The sequence below is a fragment of the Idiotropiscis lumnitzeri genome, chromosome 1 (assembly GCF_059441095.1).
Source record: "Idiotropiscis lumnitzeri isolate Australia: NSW breed Sydney's pygmy pipehorse chromosome 1, RoL_Ilum_1.0, whole genome shotgun sequence".
NCBI classification, from domain to species: domain Eukaryota; kingdom Metazoa; phylum Chordata; class Actinopteri; order Syngnathiformes; family Syngnathidae; genus Idiotropiscis; species Idiotropiscis lumnitzeri.
In genome coordinates this window covers 38,881,999-38,909,448 of record NC_142391.1, presented here as the reverse complement: position 1 = coordinate 38,909,448, position 27,450 = coordinate 38,881,999, and the positions used below count along the sequence as shown (strand labels likewise).

At 41.1% G+C, this 27,450-nt stretch overlaps 3 protein-coding genes across 4 annotated transcripts in view; 2 read left to right on the top strand and 1 right to left on the bottom strand.

Annotated features, from left to right (window-relative positions):
* The first annotated feature begins 6,819 nt into the window (after positions 1-6,819).
* On the top strand, positions 6,820-12,754 carry vsig8b (V-set and immunoglobulin domain containing 8b). Its single transcript, XM_088300023.1, has 8 exons — positions 6,820-6,947; positions 7,281-7,345; positions 10,271-10,440; positions 10,576-10,774; positions 10,912-11,067; positions 11,154-11,276; positions 12,072-12,210; positions 12,281-12,754. Exons 2-8 carry the CDS (start codon positions 7,285-7,287, stop codon positions 12,519-12,521), a joined length of 1,089 nt encoding a protein of 362 aa, XP_088156149.1. The 5' UTR covers positions 6,820-6,947; positions 7,281-7,284; the 3' UTR covers positions 12,522-12,754.
* Positions 12,755-15,913: 3,159 nt separating this feature from the next.
* On the top strand, positions 15,914-16,888 carry tas2r202 (taste receptor, type 2, member 202). The gene has a single exon (XM_088307246.1). It carries the CDS (start codon positions 15,914-15,916, stop codon positions 16,886-16,888), a length of 975 nt encoding a protein of 324 aa, XP_088163372.1.
* Positions 16,889-19,180: 2,292 nt separating this feature from the next.
* Positions 19,181-27,450, bottom strand: part of dock5 (dedicator of cytokinesis 5) — a 41,076-nt gene continuing 32,806 nt past the window's right edge. The window contains exons 39-52 of one of the 2 annotated variants that reach the window (XM_088300001.1): positions 26,194-26,298; positions 25,706-25,847; positions 24,965-25,046; positions 24,806-24,890; positions 24,602-24,688; positions 24,343-24,519; positions 23,064-23,147; positions 22,838-22,975; positions 22,442-22,614; positions 22,130-22,274; positions 21,806-21,965; positions 21,440-21,597; positions 21,272-21,369; positions 19,181-19,689 (exon numbers count right to left, since the gene is read on the bottom strand). In XM_088300001.1, the coding sequence (XP_088156127.1) occupies positions 19,629-19,689; positions 21,272-21,369; positions 21,440-21,597; positions 21,806-21,965; positions 22,130-22,274; positions 22,442-22,614; positions 22,838-22,975; positions 23,064-23,147; positions 24,343-24,519; positions 24,602-24,688; positions 24,806-24,890; positions 24,965-25,046; positions 25,706-25,847; positions 26,194-26,298 (1,695 nt within the window). In that variant the 3' untranslated portion in view covers positions 19,181-19,628. Of the gene's footprint in view, positions 19,690-19,964; positions 21,370-21,439; positions 21,598-21,805; positions 21,966-22,129; positions 22,275-22,441; positions 22,615-22,837; positions 22,976-23,063; positions 23,148-24,342; positions 24,520-24,601; positions 24,689-24,805; positions 24,891-24,964; positions 25,047-25,705; positions 25,848-26,193; positions 26,299-27,450 lie in introns of those variants that run through there. The other variant, XM_088300009.1, reaches the window with a different exon arrangement.

Sequence of the window (27,450 nt, the reverse complement as noted above, 5' to 3'; positions counted from 1 at the left end):
GAGTGGGCAAAACCTTTTGACTTGTGAACCACGTTGGGATCCAAAATTTGATAGAGGGGCGGAGCCATCAACATTTGGATTGGGCGTGTGTAGTGTGCAAACCTCATATCACAGTAATCACTGGCAAATAAATGAACAATCCAATTTCTAACAGTGTGCACTGAGGATTGCGGTTTCAAATTTGCAAAATAGCTCTCATCAGGTTGTATGTTTGCGTCAATAAATATGCAAGATGCGGAGTTTACACTAATTACACTACATAATTGTATTAGTATTATCTTCCCTCCTCGCACCTGCCGCAGCCATGCCTCTTTTAAATATTCAAATTTGGCGGCCCATTGCTCCCAAACCCCTGGTCCGATTGAGCTCATATTTGGGATTTAGTGTTGTGGCATTACTATCAAAAAGGACCCAACGTTTCGTCAAATTCTGCTTAGTTAAACCCACTGGGTGATTTGGCATGGAACGACCCCAATAGTCCATAGAAAAATAACATAAATATTTGTGTGCGTGAGTGTGCGTCATACCAAAAAGGTGTTTTGTTCCAAAATTAGTGCATAGGCCTATAGAGAGGAAACAGAAGTGTTCATAGAGAACAATGACAGCAGCAGTTTAATTTAATAATAATAATAATAATAATAATATTCCCTATATTAGTCCCACAATGGGGAAATTCGAGATTCGAACCCAGGCGCCTTAGACCACTCGGCCATCCATTTAATGTGAAAATATACATGTTTGATTGTATTTTGATATATTTTTGTTCCACAAAAGAGAATGGTGAATATTGTTCAGATATGTGTCACTTTTCAAACGTGTTTGACGTCTTAATGTATAAAAGAACCAGGTTATTTTGATAATAGACGACTCCAGATCTCACATTCAGACCCTGATCTCCCCGGTCTTTGTCGAGCCCAGAGAACTCTCTGTAGCCCCCACAAACTGAAATCAGTCAGTGAGTATTCACCTCGTGGCAATAAGCGGTGCAGAATAGAGGTGTCTGGGTGTCTTCAGTGAAATGGAGACAGGCTGTCTATGGTTCAAGTTCACGGGCCAATAAAATCATAAATGGAAAACATCAAGTATCGCTGTCTCATTTCTCTCTTTTGGACATCTTATTAGGTAAATCTATTTTTCTTTCCTGTTCAAACTTGCCATGCAATTCAGAGCATGGTCGACCAACACACTTAAGTGTGTGTGTGTGCGTGGGTGTGTGCGGGGGTGGGTGTGTGTGTGTGTGTCTGCGCCTGATTGCACATTGGTAGGGCCTGGCCCTTTTTTCAAAACAGGACACATTGCGGAAAAGGTACTTTTTAACTGCTTGCGTAAAAATAGTTGAGTCTTTGGAGGGTCTGCCTACCTACCAAGTGTGAAATGAAACAACCAAGCCTTTTGTGAGCTATTTCCAAAAATGTCTGTCAGGGAGCCAAATTTAGAGAAGAATTTAGACCTCATTTACATAATACCACGCCCACATTTAAGTTTGTCATTTTGATAACCTCCCATGCTTGGATGTTTTGTGAAAGGCTGTTTGTGCTTGGCCAATTACTCCACTGCATGCAAAGGGCTGCACAATAACTGACAAATGTGATTTGGCAACTTGGTGATGAAATTCTAAATCAACAAGGCTTAATACAAACAATCTTTCTACGTTGCTCTAGGCTGCTTGACAACAACTCTCAGCTGGCCTCGTCGCAACAACCAATAGCTGCACTCCTGGTTGTTACGGTAACCAAAGACATACTCTACAAGCAGTGGCTTATTTATTTATTAGCACCTTTGAAACCCCTCACAAACCCACCCATGCCCTTTATTTCCCCTCTAATTAGATTTCTACCCGTATAGCAATTAGATTTTTCTCACGTTGCCCGATGTACGGGTAGGTAGCTCAAGTAGCTGGAAACCATTATGAATTCTCAAAATAATTACTAAATGGAGCAACTAGAGTTAAATAATAAGAAAAAAAAATGTTACTAACCTACTGCTAAGACATATGTGGTGGTATACCACTTGGAATTGGGGTTCCACCAGGGGCAGGATGGGGAGAATATATGAATTTTCCCGAACAGGCGGTCACAACCGCCAGCAGATGTCCACCCTCGCCGATATCAATGATTATATTTCAGCGCGAGACGACCGCACCCGTCATGACTATCTTTTGGCGCATGATAGTCTGTCAACGACGATGCTTCAGCGCATGACGGCCACACCGCACCATAAATGTCGACGATTATTTTTCGGCATGTGGCGGCCACTGTCGATTAATATTTCCGGGCTGAAGTGTGATCTGGTCACATTCCACTTAAAAAATGGGAGTGACAAATATGCAGTATGGACCCCTAGCATTACATGCTGCCCACAGGGACAGTAAAATACTCAAAACTATTTATAAATTCTCCATTTCACAATTTGACATGCATGGAAGTAGATGTTTTGGTATTCTTCATACTTTTCCAGATATGTTGTTTTTTTTTTTTTTTTAATGATCCAGACCGGCAATAATGATTATTTATTAATTATAATTACTAAGGTAACTTCTATTTAGCAATCAATAAATACATATTTTGGAGAGTATGTATTGGTATTAATTATGTCTCGTTGCACACTTGAGTACAATGACAATAAAGGGATTTCTAATTCTAATTCTAATGTCTTAAATATTTTTGTGAATCATTTTGTAATAAAGTGTCTTGAAAATTCGACAAAATCACAGCAACTCTGGATAATTGGCTTTTGCTGTCTGAAAATATTTCAAATTGGTGGAATAAGATTTATGAATCATCATTTTACATAATTTTTAGATTTTACACAATATGCCAACTTCATTGCAATGGGAGCAGGAAAAAGTGACCAACCATTTTGAAACTGAAAGCCACTTCTTCAGGACTGATCCATGTGTGTTTGATGCATGCTTCTAAAATAACACATTTTTCTCAAATTGCATTTAATAACTTAGATGATAATGATGATTATTAACAATTAATAATATTTATTTATGGGTTCTCACAATATCTGGGAACCAGAAAAATATCAATATGAAACATGATATTTCTGCTAAACGCTGCTAGTGTTTACATAGTAAAATCACTTCTACACACACACACAAATATATATATATAGTATGTCGATCATATTCTAATCAAGTGGTTTTGTATAAAATGAGAATATTTGTCATATTTCAAACAGTCATCAAATACCTAATTCCATCGTATCCCAGTTTAAATCCCCTGCCTGCAAGCAAGGCTTGAGAGCTGTAGTCTCCATGGACTCTTGCTGTGTGCCAAACCTGACTTGGTTTAGCATGAGAAGCACAATTTATTGGATTATAGAGGTCTATCATATATGCTCACATAGCTGGAGGCTGTGTGTACAAGTGGGAATATGTGTGGGTGCGCGGCTAGAGAACGAAGAGCGGGATGGAGCCGTAAATACAGAATGCACACACCACTTGTTTTTCTCCTTTCTAAATTTATTATTGACTCCAACCTTTTCATTTGGATGTTTTTGAAGATGGGGCAGACCAGAAGTCTAGCTATAGCTCTCAAAGTCTTTTTTCGAAAAATAAATAAATAAATGTCATCTTGGTGTTTGTAAAGGTTTACTGTTGAGGAGAGATTTGCAGTAGAATTGACAAACTAAAACTGTTGGTGTCCCTGCACCCTATTCAATTGTAATAATAACTGCATTCACCTCTCACACAATTCAGCCTAGGTAGTGTGGGTGTCGCATTTTCCTGCTGATGAGAACAACAGCAGTGCACACAGCAGATAGCGACTATCTTTGAATCCGCTTCTTGATTAGAAATTCAAAAGCACTTCATGTGGATTTTAGCAGTACATCTTAAAATAAATATACTGTGCTCATAGTGTGGGTGTAATCATGTTGTTTGACTAAGCAATATAATCACAACTGGTAAGAGGATGATGATGATGATAATGATGACGGGCGTACTTCAAGATGCAGTATACTCTTGTGTTATTTTGTCACTTTGACTTTTTGTTGTTGTATGTTTGGTTGGTGCGTTTTGTTTGTTACATATCTTAGCGTGCAGCCATAATTAAAGTGTTAAAACTGCTAGCAAGATTTGAATGTATTTTCATGTCACATGCTCCTCACTGACATGAGTGACTGCAACTCTCAAGCACGACGGCCTGTGAAAGTACTTAGTCATAAACAAGCCAATGTCACTTTCTTTTGGGGGATACTGGTCTGATTCACATTCACGTCCTTGGACAATTTTGAGTCTTCAATTAACCAAACATTTCTGGAATGCGGGAGGAGGAAGACTGAGAGTACAGAGAACATGCAATCTTTCCACCATCAGGGCCTTTATTTCTGTGCTGCCCTTCACAATTGTTGAGTGAATGTTCAGTGCTTGTAGTTAATGTCATTCATTGCCACGAAATGTGATGATGAAACCCACAATATACAAAAAAAAAAAAAAAAAGATTCTTATAATATATTTTTTTTTACTAGTCCTACAAAGTCTCAAATGGATATAAGATTCATCAAGGTTAATGGTAGAAATGATAGAATCTTGAGCCTGTACAGGCCATAAATGTTACACTTTTTTCAGGACAGTCATCTCTGTCTGTGCATGCACCTGTTGGTCTTTGTACCTCTGAGAACCTTAAACGAGTCAAACAGCACAAGAGTGATCATACATTCTCCAGCTTTGAACATGCTACCATTTATTTGATTATGGAAAGCTCTACAGCCGTTTCACAGAAGAACACATTATTCACATAACATTATTATTTAAGATAGCTTTTTTCTGGTTCAAACCCTCCACTATTTGAATAAGCTACAGAAATCTTGCAGAGGCAAATTACACGTGTGCTTAGACACAAGCGTGAGATCTACAGCTTCAAAAACAAGACCTTTTTTCTTTCGGCAAGCGGTGAGGTGGACCCTGCCTGGTCTGGTTGCCATCCAATTGCAATCATTTACAAACAACTTTCAATTCACACATACAATGACACATTTTCAATCAACCTTACATGCAGAAAGAGAACGTTGCACCTCACAGGACTACTCGGGCCGAGATTTAAACCCAAACCTCAGAACTGTGAGGCAGACACTCAAGCTACTGATGATGTGCACTGTGCCGCCCGTATCTATTTATATGCATTATGTGCCGACAATTGAATTAGGAAAAACAATGTGTAACTTAACTGTACATGCTGCTCTCTCTCACTTCGCAATCCTTGCTGCAGTCATATCTTAGATTAAAAAGAATGTGTTCACCTGTCTCTCTGCGTTGACACACTATGAGTCATGCTGTGATGCTATTTCAGTTTGCCTGCTGGCAAATCCAGCTTCTTTGTCACTTCTCCCCTTGTTGCATTGGTCATTTTTTTTTTTTTTGCCTCCTCGTGCCAACATCGTTTCTTCTAACGAGAACATTTTGGTGCAATAAAATGTGCCAAAATGAGCACATAGGCAGTAAAGACATGAACTCTCATATGATTGTGAATGTTGGATTTGACAAAAATGGCTGACGGCCTAGTCTGATCCAACTACAAAAGTCATTCTGGACCATAATCGGTTTTAATGGTCATCGAGTGTAATATCCCAGTGCAGTCTGTCTGGTTCCACCATGGTCCTGGCAGACCGACTGTCTGTTCATGCAGTTGCCAGGTTGCCGTCATCCACCATGACAATTAACCACCTGCTGATGCAGTACAACATTACACTCCTCTTGACATTTGCAGAATCACTCATGGACACATAAATAGACAAATTTATCGACGCGCACCGCCACCCGTGAGCTCTTCTTGACGATCAGGTGGCAACATGTGAGAAGTGGCTGTGATTCCTGATGCACTGATCGGGCTTCCCACTGAGCGTTACTAATTTGTTCATCTCCTTAATGAACATTATTGCCAGAATCACATTAAGCCAGCACTCCACTGTTTTAATGACTACCGCCATGCTCACTGCTCGCGTCCCGGCATGCTGCACCCTCTCATGTGATCGATAAGTTCAACTTAGTCTTTTCATTTTGGCATTATCAGCTACAGTGAATTGGAGGATGGCGTAGCATAAAGCTGATGATGTAACCCATGGTACCGCATCATCGAAGCTCCTGTAAATCATTCACGGATGATAAGAAGTTGAGACTTGGTGATGAGTCAAACATGAAAACAAGTGAGCTCTTTGATTATAAAGGAAAGGTTTCATTTGCCGCCCGAGTGCTGCAGATATTCTGGGAGGTGCGCTTGTGTCTCCTCGGCACTGAGGCACGCACACACGCAAACATCTCAACGTATTCTGTGTAGACACTAACAACAAAGTGTATTCATAAAAAGGTGTGTCAGGAGGGTGTGTTGGGAAATGTAACGTTAAATTGTTTACTGTCTCCTTGAAGAAGTTACAACTCGTTTCAAATATCCCAATGCTGAAGTACACACGCTCGGAAAATCCACAACAATATTGAGTACAGAAATCATTCTGGCGTTCTGGCGCCCATAAATGACATGCAGAACTTGGCCGTGAAGGAAGCTGTTAAAATCAGAACACACACATGATCGGCACAAGAACTTGTGTAGCAACATAGTTGTGTGTGTGTGTGTGTGTGTGTACAATGTCGTGGCAGGCAATTACTCATCATTGCCTTCACCCCCTGCTCAGAATAGATTTATAGACAAGAAACATCGACAGAAGACAAATTAAACTCATTCCAGACGCTGCTTTCTGATTAATAGTTTTGATTAGCTTTAATAATTCAGCACTCGCTGTATTTTACTCCCCATCAAATACAAACGTCTCTCGGATATGAGTGTGGGAGTGGCCTCCAACTGCCCTATGGACAGAGAAGGTGTGGTCATAGTTACCTCAGCTGAGTTTCACCTGACAGCTTAATCAGCACACTTCGAACAGAAGTGAACCACTGCCAGGCCTTACACAAAACAACATTCATGTTGGATTGTGCTCCGTCTTAAGAGGTACGTTAGTGCTCATACATTTTTTTTTTTTTTTACAACCTTTCCACAGCTGCTCCAAAATATAACACAATGAAGTGCCTGTTTACCTAAGAGGCAGTTTGTCTTACTTCTGTTTGATTAACATTGCGATTCAGGCTTCCAGGTGTAAAACAACAAGGCAGCCTGGTTGTAATGAGGATTCTTAAAACACAAGAAGCATTTCTTTGAAGTCAGCTGAAGCTTTTAGAGCAGCAGATGACAAGACAACATTCAATGAATGACACATCCGGCATTGAAATGTACCACGAGGATACTTTTTAAAAAAAAAAAAATCCCACTTCTTGTTGCGCTCAGGTTTATGATGGAGCCCGTGCTGAAAATTACCGTGTTTTTCCTGGTTACTGTTCATCTGAAGACAGGTAAGTCAGATGATTTTCTCCTCAAACTCATGAGCCTATTCTATTTATACAACCAACTGGCTTTGAAACAATTACAGTCTTATTAGGCCCCGTGCTGGATATATGACGACAAACACAGTAGGTGGGTAATTCACACACTTGCAGTTCTGAAAGTAAAAGCCGCTTTGACTGCATTGCAGATGTGCAATGAAGCACATAGTTACAGCGTCATGTTGTGTGCACTAGAGGCCCCCTTTGTTGCTCTTTAATTGCAATTAAGTAAGCAAGGAAAATCAAGAGTCCGAGCTTGAAGCCCCAAAGTCTCCATATTGCATCCCTTCATGCCGTTGCATGTTTTCCGAATAAATGAGAGTAGCATGCCTGCAACCTGGCCAATCCCAGTGAGTAGGAATGTTGTCAAGTCTTGAAGTAACTGCAATGTGGGACAAGTTTAGCTGCCTCTGTGCTTGTAGAACACTTCTTGAGACGACAGCATTTTGCCCAAAGCGGTCAGAGGTGCTTCTCCAGCTGAAAACATTTGACTGACTAATATGAAGTTTTCCCCAGAATGCCTTTATCACATTTGTCACTTTCAGGCTCTAATGAATGACTCAGTGTACTTCGGTTGCGACGATAGCATTAAGGTGCCTTCCCAGTGGTTGTGAGGTGATTTAAACAGCGAGGGGTGTCAACAGTGTGGCTGACTGGATTTATCAGCATTCTCCATTAGGAAATTTAGCCAAGGTCGAAACATCTAAATGGGGCGAAGATGAATGACAACATTACAAGTTTAAATGTGCTCAGTGCTGTCGTCTCTGCCTCCATAAAATGTTGACTTAAGATGCAGGCTGTGGCTGCTGGCTTGTGAGGTTTTAAAATAAATTCACTCGTGATTGTTATGAACGCCGGACATTACGCAGAATGTATGAACTGAGATGGCATAGGTCATAATGGAAACATCATCCTCCAACAAACCTTTTGAATGCTTTCCTTTCACTACGGAGGCCGATTCCATTCAGAGCAGCACTCTTGTCTTTTTAGGAGCACAGGCCTTGAGCTTGAATGCCATTAAGCGGAAACTGCCATGTATTTTAAAGAGATTTTCTTCCCTCTTGTTTTAAATTACTGTTGCTTTTGGCTTCAACAAACTCTAGAACAAGAATTGTATTTCATGGTGCATAAATAAATTGGCCTTTATATATATATCCTAAAATTGGCTGATTAATGTACCTTTGAACCATTGTTGTGTGCAAAGCGAAAGTTACTGTCATTACTTCAACTCTTGTTGCGCTCGCTTCTTCTTCGTTGTCATATTCTGATTCACTCTTCTTTTGAGACAATGAAGAAGCAGCACCGTCGCCGGAAGTAAGCGTGGCTTAACTTTCGCTTTGCACAAAAACATCAACAAGGACCTTTGGATAAAATGTAACGTGGAATTTTAGTTAAGGCAAGTTGTTTTAAGACACTCTTTTATTTTATTTACCAATGTTTCATCGTCCTTCGCTTGCTGAGCAAATGCTTGTCAGAAGGCTGCGTGCGCCTCGCTCACATCACAGCTGTTTACTCTCCGCTGAACGCCACATTTGAATAACATTCTGAGTTTCCAGACAGAGCAGCGTAGATGCAAGGATGATGCTGAGCCAATCAGTTCTCGTGCTCCACTCCTGCTCTCATTGGTTGACCTTGATTGAGTTTCTTTTTTTTTTTTTTAACACATAGTTATTTTGACATGCTAACATAATTGTGATTTGATTGAAAAATATTTTGAATACAATATTTTCTAAAATAATACACAATACTCAATGCAATAGCTTTTTTGTTTTTATTTTCATAGTTGTCTTTTTGATCTAATGAAAGAATGAACAGTATGATGGATACAATTAGGAGACAGTAGGAAAAAAAAACTGAATTAGTAATCAGTCAACTTTGCAGAATTTTGAATCGGACAAGGAAGTAAGCATAACATTTTGCTGGCGGTCACATACTTACAGCCTCCTGTCGGGTAACAGCTGAGACCTTGGTGCATACTCCACTGAATAAGTTGACTGAATTCACATATAATAATAAGGTTTACATAATTTTCACAGTTATAACAGCCCTCTGAGGGAAACCGTAACAATGATGTGGTGAAAATGTGTTTAACACCCCTGGTCAACATCAAGGGGTCACCAACTTAGTGCCCACAGGCAGCCCCCAAGGACCATATCATAGCCCACAGGCCTTTTGAACAGCTCACCAGTGATGGGACAATTGTGAATTCCCAAGAATGTTGTAATAGTGATCCGTTGAAAATCAGAATGCCGATAGAGAATTATAGATATAAAATGTTGATAATATTGAGTATTATCTGTTTCTAAATTTTTATGAGAAATTATTCGCCTGATCAAGGTCTTCACATAAATATCATTAATTGCTAATAATAGCCCGACCAATATAGATTTTTGGAGCCAAATACTAATTCTGATATTTGGCATAATACAATTGGGAAAACCAATAAATCCTTCCAATTACTTTTTAAAAATGTAATTAATAAAATGTTGACTCTTTTAATTGACAACACTAAAGATATGACTAACAGGCAAAACATTTGAGTTTAACTTTACTACAGAGAGAAAAATCTGCAAAAATTTGACAATTTTCTGCTTATTGCTTTTGGTTGGGGAATTTGTCATTTTTGTCTTTTGTTGTAATGTGTTGTAATAATCAGACAATTTTTTACTCTTTTCTTAATGAACCCATTGCTACTGATGAAATGGGTCAGGTCTTAATAATACCACTATTCAAAGTAATTTGAGCAGTTGTATTATTTCAGAAGTTTGAAATAATGAATCATGAATCACTAGCCAACAACAATTGGTAAAAGGTTGGTGAGCCCTGCTCTCAATAGAGTTAACATATCTGCTATGTGACGGGTGTATAATCCGAATTACTTTTGCAAACACACAGAAGTGATGCAGGCCATGCAGGTGACATCCACGGGCCCGCAGACCATCCAGAAAGCTCGGGGTGAAAAGGTCCTACTCGGGTGCACCTACACCCCTGGACTTCAAGACACTGGTGTGCTGGACATTGAGTGGTCCAACCTCAGCCCAGACATGACGCAGAAAGACAAACTGGTAGGCCTACTATGAACACGGAGAGAGGAAGTCTTTGTGTCTTTGCAACCGTCCAATTTCATATTTTAGCTTCGAGGTGCCTTTGTAGTAAAACCTGCTTTGCTTTTTCATCATCACTCAATGTTTGTCTGTCAGATCTTGGCTTACACAGAAGGGCGTGTACACCAATATGACCCCAGCCTCTCTGGCAGGCTCAGCTTCACTGGAGACCCCAAGCAGGGGGACGCGTCCATCTTGCTCTCCGATTTGAGGCTTTCAGACACTGCCACCTACCAGTGCAAAGTCAAAAAGTCACCAGGTGTCGACATGCGGAAAGTAACTGTTGTTGTGATGGGTGAGGAATAATTCTCTTCAACTGGTTATACCAGTTGATTTACTCGCTTCTCATTCTAATGGAATGTCCCTCTAAAATTGTCACCACGTTCTGGCTTCCTGCCACCAATGACGTGTGATTCTCTTTTTTCTCACCAGTTCCCCCGTCTGTGCCGAAATGTTGGGTTGACGGCAAGGAAGAGAAAGGCAGTCCGGTCACTCTCCGCTGCAAATCGTACCAGGGATCCTCTCCTATTACATATACGTGGACAAGAGAAAGTGGTGGTGCAAAACCACCCCTGGCCGTGCCACTAAGTAAGGCGCTTTCTGTAAGCTGAAATGCAGCACAGCCAAAGCATGCTATCTTAATTACATGTTCCTTCGGGATGTCTCTTATTCAGACACACAGAGTGGGGAGTATTTGATCAAGAACCATTCAGACAGCTTTGCTGGAAGTTACGTGTGTGAGGCCAAAAACCCTGTTGGCAAAGCTCAGTGTAAACAGGCACTGCAGGCACACAACCGTAAGTAAAGGAGAACATCGGTCCTAATTTGAATTTCTCAACCTCTCAGGAATATTTTACAATCCAAAATGTTGCCTTTTGGTTAGCTTATGCAGATACTTGAAAGTGTTTTTTTTATTTAATGTAAAACAGCTCTCAAGTGTCTTAAAGTGGCACACTTTTGTCATAAGATTCCAAGGAAAAAGAACTACAGCACACTTTAACCCTAATTCTTGTTGTGCTAAACTCCTTGCCTTTAAGAGTTTCATTCAAGCGAGCAACTTAACATTTTGTCCTGTATACTGTGCCAGTTGAATAAGGATTTGTTAGCCATGTTGATCAGCTTACCCTTCGGTTTTGACGTGATAGCAGTGGCATCGCATTTCATTGTCACTCTTGAAAGTGACTCTTGAAAGATGGTTACAGAAGACTATGGAAATCAGATAGCATTTGCAGTTGAGAAGCTGAAATTCCAAGGATTTGGAAAAACTGACAATTTACTGATTATTTGAATGAATTATCAATTAATTTGATAATCAATTAGTTGTTGATTAATCATGCATCTCTATTATTTTTTTTACCCTTGAAGGAAGTGCTGGCACCCAACTATTTGTAAACATGCAGTTAAAAAGTTCATTTTAAATGTTGACGTAACTACCACACACAAAGTGTCAATCAATACTAAGAATGATTATCTTTGTAAAATCATCTCTTGTATTGGATCTCATAGGATTGTGCGCGGTGGTCGTCATGCTGTGGCCTGTCGATATACGTCTGTCAAAAGTATGTCGACTAAAATGACATCCTGTCTTCCAGCCACCAATCAAGTGGGCGTCATCGTCGGAGCTGTGATAGGTGCTCTGCTCCTCCTCCTCCTCCTCTTGCTGGCCATCTGGCTCTCAGTCTGCTGCTGCCTCAAGTTGCGCTACGAGAAGGAGGTTGCCAATGAAATCAGGTATTGCATTCGAAAGCATATTGGGAGGCTTCAATCGGATTCTCTGAGTGAGACCTGTGTGTTTCTTCAGGGAGGATAGCCGCGCCCCAGAGAGCCGCCCCACAAGTAGGAATTCAAGTTATCGCTCAGTCCTGGGCTATCGCACCCACCAAGGGGTGTCCTACAGCTCGGTGGGGAACCGCCTACCCAGTGTCAACGAGTCGAATGCCAGCCACCCCAGCAACAGTGACAAGGCCTCAAAACAAAGTTCTTTAGTGAGGAAGCCCCTTCCGCCACTCAAATACGACCATCGCTATGGTTACCCTGTGTAACTACAATTTATACCCAATGGACTTCTTTAATGAAGCAAAAAAAAAAAATACTTTTTTTACTTTAAGTGTCGAACATGTATTTACTTTATGCGTAAAAGACTTGGAGAAAATGTTGCCATACCAAATAGTGCCTCTAAAATGCAATCATGGAGGCATAGTGATAATATGTAGATACTGACTTTAATAGGATCGGACCTCATCTATTGGACTGGATGTCCTTCATGATACCCTGTCTAACTCTTGTATTACCGTCAACGTAGTAAACATTACCATATTAAATTAATATAGCACTGATTTATACCATTTGTAAATAACACATTGTTTGTATTGTGCTTGAGTGCTTCCTTTTCCATGGCGTAAAGCTAGTTGAATCCATTTTGATCAATAGGTAAGCACAATAAAATAACTTTTTAACTTACAAGCTCAAGAGAGGAATTCTGTACTGTCTACAGCCCACTTTTTTTCTCTGAACTAATCGCTCAGAATTACAAATAAGGTATAATGAACCACAAGAGATGACACTACATCCTCAGACTGGCCCCTGAAAAACAAGCGATTTGGGAGCGTCTGGAGCAAAGCATTAGCATGCAGACGTCCGACTGCTGTAAACAAATTACCATCTGAAATTCTGACGATGCCAGACAGTCGCTTTTCTCTGGCCTTGTATTTGCCTTTTGGAAAATTTCATTTGCCCAATGGCATCTTGCACTATTGCCGAGTATGTTTGTTTCTTGCACCGCAAACAGTCAACTACTTTTTAGTCTAATGCAGGGGTGTAAAAATCCAGTCCTGGAGAGCCGCTTTCCTGCATGCTTTCAATCTCTCCTGGCTGCAACACATCTGATTCAAATGATGAGATAATCAGCAAGGTCTGCAGAAGCTAGATAAAGATCCCGCTCATTTGAATCAGGTGTGTTGCAGCCAGGAGAGATGGAAAACATGCAGGACACCGGCCCTCGAGTACTGGAGTTTGACACCCCTCTGCTGCCACTGGATTAAAGCAGTCAGCACGGTGCCTAAGGACCATTTTCTCTTCAAAAGGTCTTCATTTAGCCTGATGACATTTCTTTTATGTGTATGTTCACTTTATAATAGCTGCAGGATGGAGGGCACTTAAGGGCCCTCAGCGGCAAATTCTGCGCTGGGACATCTTTTAGGCAGCCATGGTGAAAGAGGAATCCTTTACTCGAGTGAAAATCCCAGCACGAAGCCAGTACACTAAAACCAGGACTTGTACTCTACTATTAATATTTACTAAGTACCAATTAAATATGCTCAATATATTGTACTGCTTTGCTGTTCACACAATGTTGTACAGCAGGGGCTCTCAATCCTGTTCCTCGAGGGCCGTTGTCCTGCTTGTTTTCCATCCCTCCCTGCTGCAACGCATCCGATTCAAATGATCCGATAATCAGCAAGGTCTGCAGATGCTAGATAAAGATCCTGATCATTTGAATCAGGTGTTGTTGCAGCAGGGAGAAATGGAAAAAAGGCAGGACACTGGCCCTCGAGGATTTGGTCTACATAAGCAAATCACAGTGAGCAAAGGTGTCCCACTCTGGTCCTCGAGGGCCACAATCCTGTATGTTTTTGATGTTTCCCTCCTTGAAAATATCTGATTTAAATGATCAATTCGTCAGCAATCTCTGCAGGATCCTGATCATTGGAATCAGGTTTGATGGAGAGGCAAAAGATCTCAAACATGATGGAAGCCTCCCAGGACCAAAGTTTGTCTTTCTGTGACAGTGTTCCCACCCTCGCTACTTTGCAGTTTGGTTATTGCGGCTTCACTCTATTGCGTGGTTTCTGCCTGACGCACTGTCCCCTGTGCTCTCAATAGCCAAACGACAAAATTTGAACAATTACTGTAGCAGATTGGAATTTAGTTTTCATTTTGTATTTTAAAATGAAAAGTATTAAGTCTCACAAGAATTTAGAAGAGTGTGTGTGCGTGCAGGTGTGCGCATTCACACATGTGTGCTCGTGAGTTGGTGTGGTTTGTAATGGCTCAAAAGAGGCGTAAATCCTAAGAATAAATGTAAATAAATAAAATGTCAACCTCCATTACGAGAATTTCTCCTATTGCGTGTCATTTTTGGAATGTAACCCCTACAATAAATGAGGGCTCACTTTACATTCGTTTGGTATCATATACAGAATCCAATCATGCCAAAGGTTTCAATGTGTACAACTTTATACCTGCAGTGCTATTTTATTGTTGTTGTTGTTTTAATTGTTTAAAAATCCACTTTAACACTTTCAGCTTCTGCATTGATTATGCATTTTAAAGTCCCCTCTTTCCGTTTCTGCAATAAAATGGTAAGAGGTGTGCACGTCGGAAAAACAATGATTCCAGAGCTGGAACGTGCACACAGAAGCATGTCTTACAGTAATGAACCCACCTAAGAAGTGTTGAAATGAAGATGAGGGCCTGCAAATATTTGTCTGGCAGCTTCAATCAGAAAGCTCATTTCCTATTAATTTCACTCTGTGGTGGCATAACTTTTAAATGGAAAAGCTCAGTGCCTTTCTGTCTTGATTTATTTATTTATTTATTTTTAATATGGGAGCAAATAGGTAACCTGAATGCTGATCAGAACATTTCCTTCTTGTCAGTGCTTTTTTGTGAGGAAAAACAAGAATATGATTATTATTATATGATCACGCATGGAAAAGAAGCATTAAAAGTTGACAAACAGAGCTGACTACACTCTTTGTGATAATCTTCCTCATACTCAATTAGAACTGCATTTACTCAACCTATTCCTCAAGGTGATATAAAGGTTATGTGCTTTTCTTATCATGCAAATAGGAGTGTAAGTGTGTGGGCTGGTGTTTGTAAATATGTGGCCAGGCTACAGGAATCTGCTTTCATGAGGAGTCCCACTGAGCCGTCGTGGCGCACTGATCAGAATATGGCAGTCATTGGATCAATCACAGTGAGCCCGTATATCCTGAGCATGCCATGAGAATGCAAATACACCCTCATCACTCCCTGTGGTCACGGCTGATGCAAATGACATGTATTGCTCGGACGTATAAATCCCTGTCACTCGTGGAGCTTCACATTGCTGTGTGCGTCCTGCAGACGACTTCGGGCGAGGATTAACACTTGGATCCAGAAAACCAAAGATGTGATTCCACAGACAGAGCCAAAGGTGTTGAAAAGGATTGCGGGGGGCAATATAAGAAGAACGCTTATAAGTAGGGTTGAAAGTGATAATTAAAAAAAAAACAAAGTTTTGCCCAGCCGCTGCAACAACAAAATATTTGATCTCGGCTTATAAAAGAAATACAAAACAAGAAGGCAGATTGTTACGAGAGCGGAATAAATGTGAGGGTTAAAGGCTGATGCTGAAAAGTGTTTGGAGAGAAAGACAACGCTTCTCATCATGCTCGGAACAAACAAAATGTTACTGTGGCTCTTGACGGGCGTGTCAGCCGTCACCACGGTTTTCTTTAACTTCTACATCTTCTTGATGAGCATCTACAACTACAAGCAGAAGAAGCAATGGAGCCCGAGTGAGAGCATCATTGTGGCTCTGTCCTTGGCAAACATCACTCACCAGCTCGTCTGCTACTTCTGGATGAGCATGGATGAGGTGGACAGCAAGTGTCACATCGCCCAGATGCCCTACGCTGTCATGCTGGTCATCACTTTCAGTCTCAAGTTCACCATCATGTGGGACAGCAGCTTCCTGACATTCTACTACAGCACCAAGCTGGTGAGCACGCCCAACCAGTGCTACACACACATGCAGGCCATCATCATCAAGCATGTGACACTTGCTGTTTTTGTCATCCCGCTGAGTGGCCTTGGGACCTGCATGCCCATGCTGGTGGTCTTCCACCCCGCCAATGACACCAGGAATGACAAAGACTGCGGGGTTTTAATGCCCGACACGAAGCCTGGGAAGATTTATGAGGCTCTCTATCTGATCGTGGCAGATGTGCTGCCGGGGATGTTCATGATAAAATGCTGCATCTCCATCTCCGTGCACCTGGCAGTGCATCTCCGCCGCATGAAGGCCAGCACTAACGGTGCTCATGTCCCAAAGCTGGGCACTCAGATGAGGGTGATCCAAATGGCTCTGTCTTTGGTGGTCGTCTTCCTCCTCTTCCTCGTGGTCGACCTGTACGTTAACTATCAGATCGCCGTGCATCACGAGAACGCCATCACGCTGACGTTATTCTTCACCTCCGTCTATACCACGGTTTCTGCCATGGTGCTAATCTATGGGAAAAAAACTCTTTGGAAAGCTCTGATCCATGAATTCAACATTTCCATGGATGCATATCCATGTTTGACATGTCTGAAGGTGCCTGAGCAGAAACAGCAATCAAACAGCACCCCTGCAGGGAACTAGAACTAAAGTTTATCCGTAGCAAATATTTGTGCTATAATCCAGTGATTCACTGACTCTTCACAACTCCACCTCAATGGTTGAAAAAATTCTTACTTACTACACATAATGTGTCTTTGTGTAGCTATGCCAGCAATGTGTGGTGACGATCACAATAATTAAACGCTCTTGTAATTAATCATTATATTGTGACTTTTTTTTTTACTCGAGCATTTTTGCGCATTTTTTGTTGGTTGCTGTGCCATCAGAATTTTGTAATGCATACAAACTACAATGGCTCAATAATCCATGCCATAATCCAATTGTGATTTTCGTTGTGTGAACATACCAATTGTACAGTGCGGCAGAGGAAATAAAAGTCCAATATATTTCTATAGCCCACAATGACAAAAGATTCTCAAATGGCTTCACAAGCCCACAGTTGATAAATATTAACATCGTCTCTTGACCTAAAACCCCTACTTGGGGAAGGAAAAACTCTCACTGCAGCATCAAATTTGGTCATCATCACCTAATCCGCTCTTCTTTATGTTTCTTTAATTTTCAATATTTACTTGGTTCATATTTGGTGGCACAGTGGAACATTTGGCGAGCACGTCAGCCTCGCAGTTTCAAGCTTAGCTGGAGACCTTTGTCTTTGGAGTTTGCATGTTCTCCTGGCGTTTGTGCGGGTTATCTCTGAAACTTGTGATGCGTGTCTTGATTGTTCTGAATTGTTTCCTGGTGGGCAACAGTTCAAACAGGTGGTGGACAGGGTCAAATTGGTCCTTCAAAATGTTCTGTCTGCGAGCAACGGGGGGTGGGGTCGGGGTGGAAATTCCAACCAAGGCAATGCGCGATAGGCCTCCAAAGTTTTTTTGTTTTTTTTCTTCTTCAGTTTTTAGGATTCTTTTCAGAGACTGGAAAGCCGCCACATTTGGCATAGATGTAGAAGAGTAGGGGAACCAGAAAATGTCAGCATGATCACCCTCTCTACATTCTCCATCTGATGTGTACTGACTGCCATAGGTACATATTATTTCAAGGATAATATCATTAGTTTTGATTAAAATTGTCAGAATAGTATTCATTTGGCCACATGATTATTGTTGTGAGTGTAGTTTGCAGTGAAGTGTTTTGTATTATATCTCATCAGGTATGTATGTTAAAAAAAAAAGAAAGAATTGCCCAGCTTCACGTGATGAGATGGGTGGTATGAAAGATGGATGGATGGATTGATCTAATTAGCAGTCACTGCATATTCGTCTGGGCAAAAACTTGTATTTCAGAAGTGTTGAGTTCAATTACAATAGTGCAAACAGTGAATGTGTGATTAAGATCAAGAAATGATGTGTCCGTGCATACTTATTTTTGCTCTGTGTATGCATGTATGTGTCATTTCACGTTTGGCTTGAAACTTGACTAACAATCTACAGGGAGTAGATCTGCCATGCCGCCAAATTAAGTGTTCACTATTCGGATCACATGCTCATCACACAGAACCTGTGAATGTAAATATTTCATTGGAACCTATAACTGTGAGGCACAGGCATAGTGGGCCGGACAGTGTTAGTCCCCTCCAAAATTGTTGAAAAATACATGTGACATTGAGGGCACAGAGCATATTAATACAACATGAGCTACCCCCAGCCTAGTTTTTATTTTTTTTCATTTTAGTTTATCTTCAGGTCAGCAGATAGCAACCACAGCATAAACATCTGCAGTAAAATACACTCACGTGCAGTGTATATATTATAGGTGAAAGGCAGATGTAAATGCTCTCGTGTAGGTGTGCGTGTGCGTGTGTGTGTGAGTGTGAGACCTTAGGTGTTCCTGAAAAGTGTACTCATGCCAAGCAAATGTACCCTCAGCAACTCGGAAATAAAACACATTTGCCATACTCGAGTGGTTTACACCCTGTGGCACCACCCACTGAGGTTCAAAGATGAGATAATCCCAGACACCCGCGATGCCTCCAGCAAGCCAATGGACAAAATAAGGAAGGCCATATTTTCTTTTGATGAGAGCAGTTCAATCATACCAAGGCCAAAGCCTCCATCATTTACTGTCTTTTTACGTTGGAGTGGAGCCGAGCCTCACTGAGGCTACACACAATAGTACACAACCAATAATAAGACCCAAAATGATGTTTTCTGAGTATTTTAGGGGTATTTTTTTTTTGGTGCAATGGTCATTTAAACACATTAAAACAGGCTCACAAACCTTGCTCCCGAATTCCACATCATTACAAGCATCAGCCAAACTAAGCATATTGTTAAAAGATTGAACATTTGTTAATGCATCACTAATTGATACAGTACTTGTATCGGGCACCATTATGCTGAAATTATTGTATTGAAGGCGGCTCATTGAATATTATTTGCATTCACACAAAATATCACTAAATGTAATGAGCTTGGTTGTGTTAAAAACATACTTTCCAATCACATAATGCATACATTTACAACATTCAAAATGTAATGCAGAGTTGATCAAAATTGACATGGTAAAGAAAATACAGTAAAGTTGTGCATTTTCCACCCAAGTGATCCTAAACAGACAGGAAATGCATTTTCCACAAGCAATGACCTTCTAGCCTGCCACACCACCTCATGATCCATTCTGCCCTTGGGCTCAGAGTGATATCCTAAAATTGCAGATGAAACGAAGTTTCTAGTGTAATAGTAGAGAATACACTTGGTTGACTCCATGGCAACATTCCAGTCACAAACCAGGGCAACATTACTGTCTGCATGGTTGATAATCACCTCAAATAGTCGTTTCTCTTGGGGAATGCAGCGAAGAGTGATATCCTGTGGCACATTCTGACATGAAGAAACAGGCCATTAGCAATCCAAATTTATAGAGAGGAACCATCAAACAACTGCCAACAAACAGCCCATAAATGCCTCCTTGCAGACATCCTTCCCAGAAGCTACGTGTAGATTAGTGTGATCTTAACCGGCAGCATTCCCCATCACCTACACTAATTGTATTTGAAACATCAGCCTCAGTGCTGCAGCAACTTAGATGCTGCAACCTTGAATAGGAATAAAAAACTATGGTTGGCATGGTAACAGAGGCAGAGTAAGGAGACATGTTTCAAGTTTGCAGAAAGTTTTTAATTTTATGCATTCAACAAAAGCTTGTAAAAACATTACGTGAAATGTCTGTGTGTGCAGTCGAAAAATGTAAATTCTTTTGAAACTATTTAAAAACTAACATTTCAATGAAAATACTGACAAATTTTGTTGTTTCCGTGGCACACAATTGGGCAGTAAATATATGTACAGCATATTGAAATATGACATTTTATAATATGCTAAAAAGTAAAACATTTCTTTACACACTGGGTGTGCAATACAATATTGAAATTCGATGAACAACAATAAGTTAATTTCAGGAATATACAGAAAATTTATGGAGACATGACGATAAATCATAACGTAAAAAGGCCTCCCTTCGTGTTTGTACCATACAGTGTTTAGGATTCTTCAAAGGAATATTTTGGCATTTTACGTATGCAGCGAGGCGACTGATAGATTTTTAAAACTGCTGGGTAAAAAGATGCCCAATGCAAATGCTATTTATTTCTTTTTCTTTTATGGTCTGTCACATCTGTAGCTTGACTTGCATGTTATATTCACCATCAATGTCGTCAAATGCGCTCAGAAATTAAATTGCCTATTCGCATGGTATTAGCAGGCATCCCTGTTTGCAATCAAATGCTAAACTACAAGGAGTGACTTACGCTCGATTTTTTTTAGTTTTTGCTACATTAACATACCGTACAACATATTGATGTCTTCAAGAAAGAAAAAAAAAAAAAGTCAAATTATTCCTTTGAATAAAAAGAAGCAACATGAAGCTGTTTGGAGGCAAACAATTACAGTATCCACATCATAAACAAATAATAAATGTGCATCACATTCAATAATGCCATCCAGTGTCTCTGAAACATAAAGGTTTAGCTCAAACACCCACACCGCAATTGGACACACTAACTACAACACACAGTTACATCTAAATTGTTTTCCCTGCTCATGATTAACGTTATGTAATATAATACGGAATGCAATTAAGCAGCATGAAGCTTTTTCTCTGTGATGGAGAAAAAAAATATAAACTGAAAATCAACAATTTCATAAAAATTGGTGTTACCCAAAATAGTATATTCCACACTATCTTTCAATGAGGGTTGTGGAAAAAGTCCTCTAAAACTGGCGGCTTGGCATCAATAATGACTTGGCATAAGAAACATCTCAATGACCCAAATGTCTTGTAAATACATGACTTAGATGATCCTGCATCTGTTGTAAACTGTGCCGTCCCACCGTTTCCCAAAAGAGGCTGTACTTTATCACAGCATCACGTGGAAGAAGAAGCTTTATGGTCTGTGTGCCTTACTGGGGGCTGTGCTCATATGAGGGGAACATGGACTTCCGGGTTTTGGGAGGCGGTGGTGGAGGCTTGCCATCAATTTTCATTGGCAACGGAGGAATGAACTGCAAGGAAGCAAAGAGTGGTGTTATATTTCTGAATGTTTTAGCGTTTATAATATTCCATTAAATATGCCTTAGTGGGTAGGATGGCATTTGCTTTGAGCAGATGCACCTCTGAAGAGAACGCAGCGATGTCAATCTCATGCGGGTGTTTCTTTGGAGGCATAGGTGGGGGGGTCCCTGGGGTGTCAATGCTGTTGGCATCATTGTCACTGAGCAGTGATGAAAAACCTACCACATAAGAGAGAAAATGATCTCTAGCCAGACGGCATGCATCTGTGAACATGCATATGTGTGAGGCCTAATTTGGGCTTTAGAGCAGAATGCGCTTACACAAGGTGGCTATATTCGTCATGACTGACGGAAAATGAAATGATGACAGGCAGTGGTGTGTGTGTGCGTGCGTGTGTGTGTCAGATCAGTGGTTTGTGTTTCATACTTGAGCTACGTGGTGTGAGAGGCGTGTGAGGAGAGGCAGGTAGAGGACTGAGAGGATTGGACAGGCTGAGCTGGGACGAGACACCCTGGAACAAGGAGAGCGTCAGTCGTCTGTCGCTCAGTTGTAAACTCTTGGGCCTCTGCTGCTTTTCCGCAGGACTCTGGGATTAAAGTGGAAAACAAAGATGAGAATTTTCATTAAACAGGGAAATTGAGCTACTCCCAATTCACAGCTGGATAACACAATAATAATAATAATAAATAATATGATTCTTGCGCTGGTTCCCGAAATGAAAAAAGAAGAGCTCCGAACAAGACTGCTAACCTCATCTGCATCCGACTGTCTCTCCAGCAGGACCTGAGACTTGCTCACACTCCACTCCTTTCTGTTCTTTCTCGCAATCCTGTTGTCCTCCTCTGAGCGGGACAACACTGAAGTCCTGCGATCGCTGGGGCGGGACAGCAAGGAACTGGATGTGAAAAATGGGGAAAGAGAAGCACGAGGATGAAAAAGTGAGGAGATAAGACTCTGTAAAATTCAGTCAATGAAGAGGCTTGTGGCTATGATTGGTGGTGAGGAACACAGACACTGGCTAAGGGAGACAAAAGGGGCCAACGAGGGAGTACAGGGACTGACTCTTGGGAGGAAATGCCTGAGGGTCCGTCGGAGGACGCGGACCCGCTGGAGAGGGCTGAGGAGGCATTGGAGAGGGTTGAGACAGTGGACATGCGACGCAGCGTGGAGGACAGGATGTAGGGCATCACCACCGAGCCCACGCGACTCTTCTTTCTCTCTGTGAGAGAGCAGGGCTGGGACACACAAACAGGATTAAGCATCATGAGGGAATGTTGGCAGGCGAGGGGCACGTTGACGGGAGGAGAATTGTGCGCCGCAAAGTACTGGCTAAAATGTCCAGTGAACATCGTTCACTGTGCTCAGAATGAGAACAGTGTGAAAGGGAGGAAAGAGAGCCAAAAGGGTCACGTTGGCATCTTTCTTCCTTTAAAATTGAGTTTGTATCTGGCAACGCACCAAGGTTATGACGCCGTAATGCTTCTCCACTTTCTCCCGAAGGTCCTGGAAGCAAGTGACCAGGCGGTTGTGTAAGGGCTTCAGCTGCTCTGTCGTCTTCTCCCCATGGATGCGAATGCCATCTGCCAAGACGGGGATCTGGAGGGGGATGACGGGCGGTCAAGTGTTACGCAACATGTTGTGCTTAAAGACCTGTGTCAGTGACAAAGCGGATGCGAGGATTTACCTGCAGGGCAATGAGGTGCTTAAGGACCTCAATACGCTCATGGTCTTCTGGGTGTTCGTGGATGTAGGTGTCAGTAAAAAAGGCCTAAAAAGGATGGACAGTTTTAAAGGATCATTAACATGCACACTTCAAATGTTGCCGCAAGCTACACTAGATGCAGTATGTTTCAACATCGTGACAAAAAAGCAACAGCAGTTCCCTTGTGAACAGAGCAGGCTTGAGGCCATCAATAACTCATGGACCTTCTTTTTTATCGGGGTTAAGAATTAAACATACACTTAGAGTGTATTTACCGGAGGTGGGAGTAAGTTACATATGTGCAAGTCACAAGCAAGTCTGAAGTCGTAACCTTCAAATATCAAGAAAGTCCCTGCAGCCAACTAGAGATCAGTCGACGCAAGTGTAGCGTCCCCTCCCACTTTCCTTAACACTGTACACAGGGTCCCCCCTGACAAAATTGAGGCTGCACGCAAAATTTTATTTCATGGTACAGACCAAACTAATAACTGAATCATAAAAAATGTTCTGCACTGTCAATTTTAAATAATGTCCTGTTCTTGTATAATAAATGGATGGAACACACTAAAGACAATTGGGTCAAAAAGAATCAATTTTTGTGTCAAAAATAGGCCGATCCACTTATATGTATATATATATACATAGTGTGTATGTATATATATATATATATATATATATGTATATATATACATATATATATATATATATATATATATATATGTATATATATACATATACATACACATATATACATATATATATATACACATATATTTATGTATGTATATATGTGTATATATATATGTGTATATATATATATATATATATACACACTTCCTGTGTGGAGTTTGCATGTTCTCCCCATGCCTGCGTGGGTTTCGGGGTACTCCGGTTTACTCCCACATTCCAAAAACATGCATGGCAGGTCGATTGAACGCTCTAAATTGCCCCTAGGTATGAGTGTGAGCGCGGATGGTTGTTCGTCTCTGTGTGCCCTGCGATTGGCTAGCAACCAGTTCAGGGTGTCCCCCGCCTACTGCCCGAAGATAGCTGGGATAGGCTCCAGCACCCCCCGCGACCCTAGTGAGGAGAAGCGGTACAGATAATGGATGGATGAATATATATGTATATACATACACACAATTTAATTATTGTTTGCTATGATACAATTCAATTATTTTTTTTTTTTTAGCACTTGTGCACATGTACAAATCCTGATCCCAGATGCAGTTAAGAACAAAAACCACTGCGAGCCGCAAACCTTCTCATAGTTGGTGAAGCCACCCATGACTGCAGGATCAACGATGCCACTGAGCATCATGGACAGTGGATTGATGGACAATGAGCGATCACAGGCTTGCTGCTGCACCAGGTTACTCAGCTTTTCATTGGCCTTCTCCATGGTCTCTATGGCATTCTCCAAAGGACTAATCTCCTCCTGTCCATCATGAGAATGTTTTAGAAATTGTTTAGGAATGCTAACAATTTGAACTGGAAAACAATATGAGGCTACTACTTACCACTGAGACAGATTTGACTTCAAACCATTTCAGTATCCCAGGGAAGTGATAGGCGGTAAAATAAGTGGTTCTCTCAATCCACATGGTCTATAAGGGACCATTTAAAAAGTGATTTATGGGAAAACAGGGTTGTTTTCTACATTTCAGAGAATTTATGGACGTGTGATTTCAAATATATGAATAAGAACGTTAAAACACACTCACTGCAAACTCGTTGTCTGGATCCTTTTCACCTTTTCTGAAGGGCCTTGAATACTGGAATTGGTCCACTTCATTGGTTCGGTAATAACTGCAACAACAGAGAGCAGTTGATATGGTGGCAAGACCTGAGAATTTCATGGTGGTTAAAAAACTCTTAATCACTTTAATATCTGCTCTGGAACACCCTTGTCTTTAAACTGGTCTGGTACAATGAGCACGGGCTTGACAGTAAAACACTGGATGTCTGAAGTTCGGCTAAGGAGAAAGATGACAAAGTACTGTGGAAGAAACAGTCAAATTGTGGTGAATCATCATTGTTTTTTCTTCATGGAAAGAAAGTGTGGCTTATTCAAAAGATGGTTTGTTTGCTATGTTTTGACTGGAAAAAGAAATACCTATCGAGGGACCTCACCTATATAAATTAAAGCCTATACTAACATAGGGCTATATTCTCCTGTATGCGCTGTCTTGCCCAAAATTCCTTGTGCCACACGCTGGGCGAGTCACATTAAACAGACATGTTAGTAGACCAACAAAGAAGCAAATAAAAACAGATCAATAACATAAGTGCCAATGTTCAGCTGGATCAAGTGGCCCTTTAACATGGGCACTTACTGTATAACTTCGCCTCCCTGAAATACTTAGCAGCGATTTAAGGGCTTTTGGGGATGAGATTTAAAATAAATTGGCAGGCCCCCTCATGGAGCTTGGCTTGTGATTTTACTCTGCTGTCTATGACACAGCAAGGAGACAAGCATTGTCATATTGCTGGGTTTGAAAGTTCTGATCTTGAGGTTTCATAGCAATTTGTCCAACCAGTTCCTAGTTTCCTAAAGAGCATCGAATGATTTATTTTGGGCAGACATTTTGAACACTGAGAAATTTTCTAAAATTCAAGGATACGCTGTCCAGGAGAGTTGCTGATGTTATCTCCAGGGGGCGCTGTGCTGGTCATGCGAACGGCATTGGGGAACTGAGAGAGTAGCTTTAAACTGAAGTCTTCCAGCCACTCATACTCTTTGCCTCTATAGATGAACATCTTGTTCTTGAATGAAACAGATGTATGCATTAAGAGAGATTACAACTGATTCAAAATAGAAATTCAGAAATGCATTTCACCAACATTCAATGAGTTTAATGAAAACTGGGCTACATATTATTGATGTCAACCAGAGGGCCAACAGAAAATAGCTCAACTTTGCACTTTATAGAGGGGGAAAACATACATGCTGAAGTATAAATCAAAGTCACAGTTACATGACTCTCGAATCATCAAAAAGATGACAACATGAGTGCATTTTTGCACATCTTAAAAAAGTGTTTCAAAGGGCCAGTTTGCTCAATACGTAAACGTGCATGTCTATTTCCTGAACTAAGCAATTATTTCTTACCCTGAGGAAAGAAGGGAATCCAAGGCCGTAGTATCCAACAGCAAAGTACTCTGGCTGTGGTCTCATGGCATGCATTATTTTTTCATAAAACTCAGCTTGTTTTTTCTGCAAGATATAACAAAAATGTTGACATATGTTGGTACGCCTGTGTTCACCAAATAAAGGTAGAGTGGAGCATTGAGATATGAGCTTACATTGTTCCTGGACCATGCTCATAACTTAAAACACTCATCTCAAATAACCTTTGCTGACTGAAATGAATGGAAACGATGATGAATGGAAATAATCAGTTCCAGCCTTCCACTAAAAAAATATATATTTTTAACTCATTCACTGCCATTGGCGGGTATAAAAGCCAAAAAGTACATTCATTTTACTTGGGCTGGCAGGAATAAGGAAATGAGAAAAATAGCACTCTACAATACTATTATAAAAACAAAGTAATTGACATAATTAAATAGAATTAAAATGATTTTAATGGTTTTGGTCACACTTCCTCCTGTGCTGCTTATTCTGGTGTGTGCACATTGGCCACTTGGGCGCATTTTAAGACACTGGAATCTCTCAGTCGTGACCAAAATAATAAGATCCCTGATACAAGAGGCCAAAATGAGTTTCCTCCACAGGAAGGAGGGACTCAGAGGCTAGCCGCTGCTGCGCCATGTTGAGAGTAACCAGATAAGGTGGCTCGGGCATTGATTAGGATGCCTGGTGAGTTGTTCCGGGCATGTCCCACCGGTAGGAGGACCCGGGGACGATCCAGGACATGCTGGAGAGACTATGTCTACGCCTGGGGATCCCTCCAGAAGAGTTGGAAGATGTGGCTGAGGAGAGGGAAGTTTGGGCTTCCCGGTTGAAGCTGCTGCTTATGCCAGCCGACCCCGGATAAGAGGGAGATAATGAATGAATGGATGGATGGATGGATGGAATCTCTCCACTACTCTCAGCTCGGCACTAATCTCAGTTGTCTTTGCAGAGTATAATAAATATCTGTGAGAATTGTTATTTGGTCTGTCTAATGTGTGCGACATGCACTGCACATACAACGTACACCCTATACAAGCCGACGTTAGCTGCTACATCGGTAGCATGACATAATCATGTTGGAAAGTTTGCACAGATGAAATGTTCCCGGTTTGATGATGTATATCTGGTAAAGGAAAATCAATTAAATATGTAAGAGGTGATAACCTTAGCACAACGGTGTGTTTTCCAAGTGCTCTGATGAAGTCGTCCGTTAAGGATACCGCCGTTATA

Coding starts and splice junctions, on each gene's coding strand:
- vsig8b (XM_088300023.1), top strand. CDS start 7,285: ATGATGGAGCCCGTGCTGAAAATTACCGTGTTTTTCCTGGTTACTGTT. Junction 11,068..11,153: donor ACCCCTGGCCGTGCCACTAA/GTAAGGCGCTTT, acceptor TCTCTTATTCAG/ACACACAGAGTGGGGAGTAT. Junction 12,211..12,280: donor GAGGTTGCCAATGAAATCAG/GTATTGCATTCG, acceptor GTGTTTCTTCAG/GGAGGATAGCCGCGCCCCAG.
- tas2r202 (XM_088307246.1), top strand. CDS start 15,914: ATGCTCGGAACAAACAAAATGTTACTGTGGCTCTTGACGGGCGTGTCA.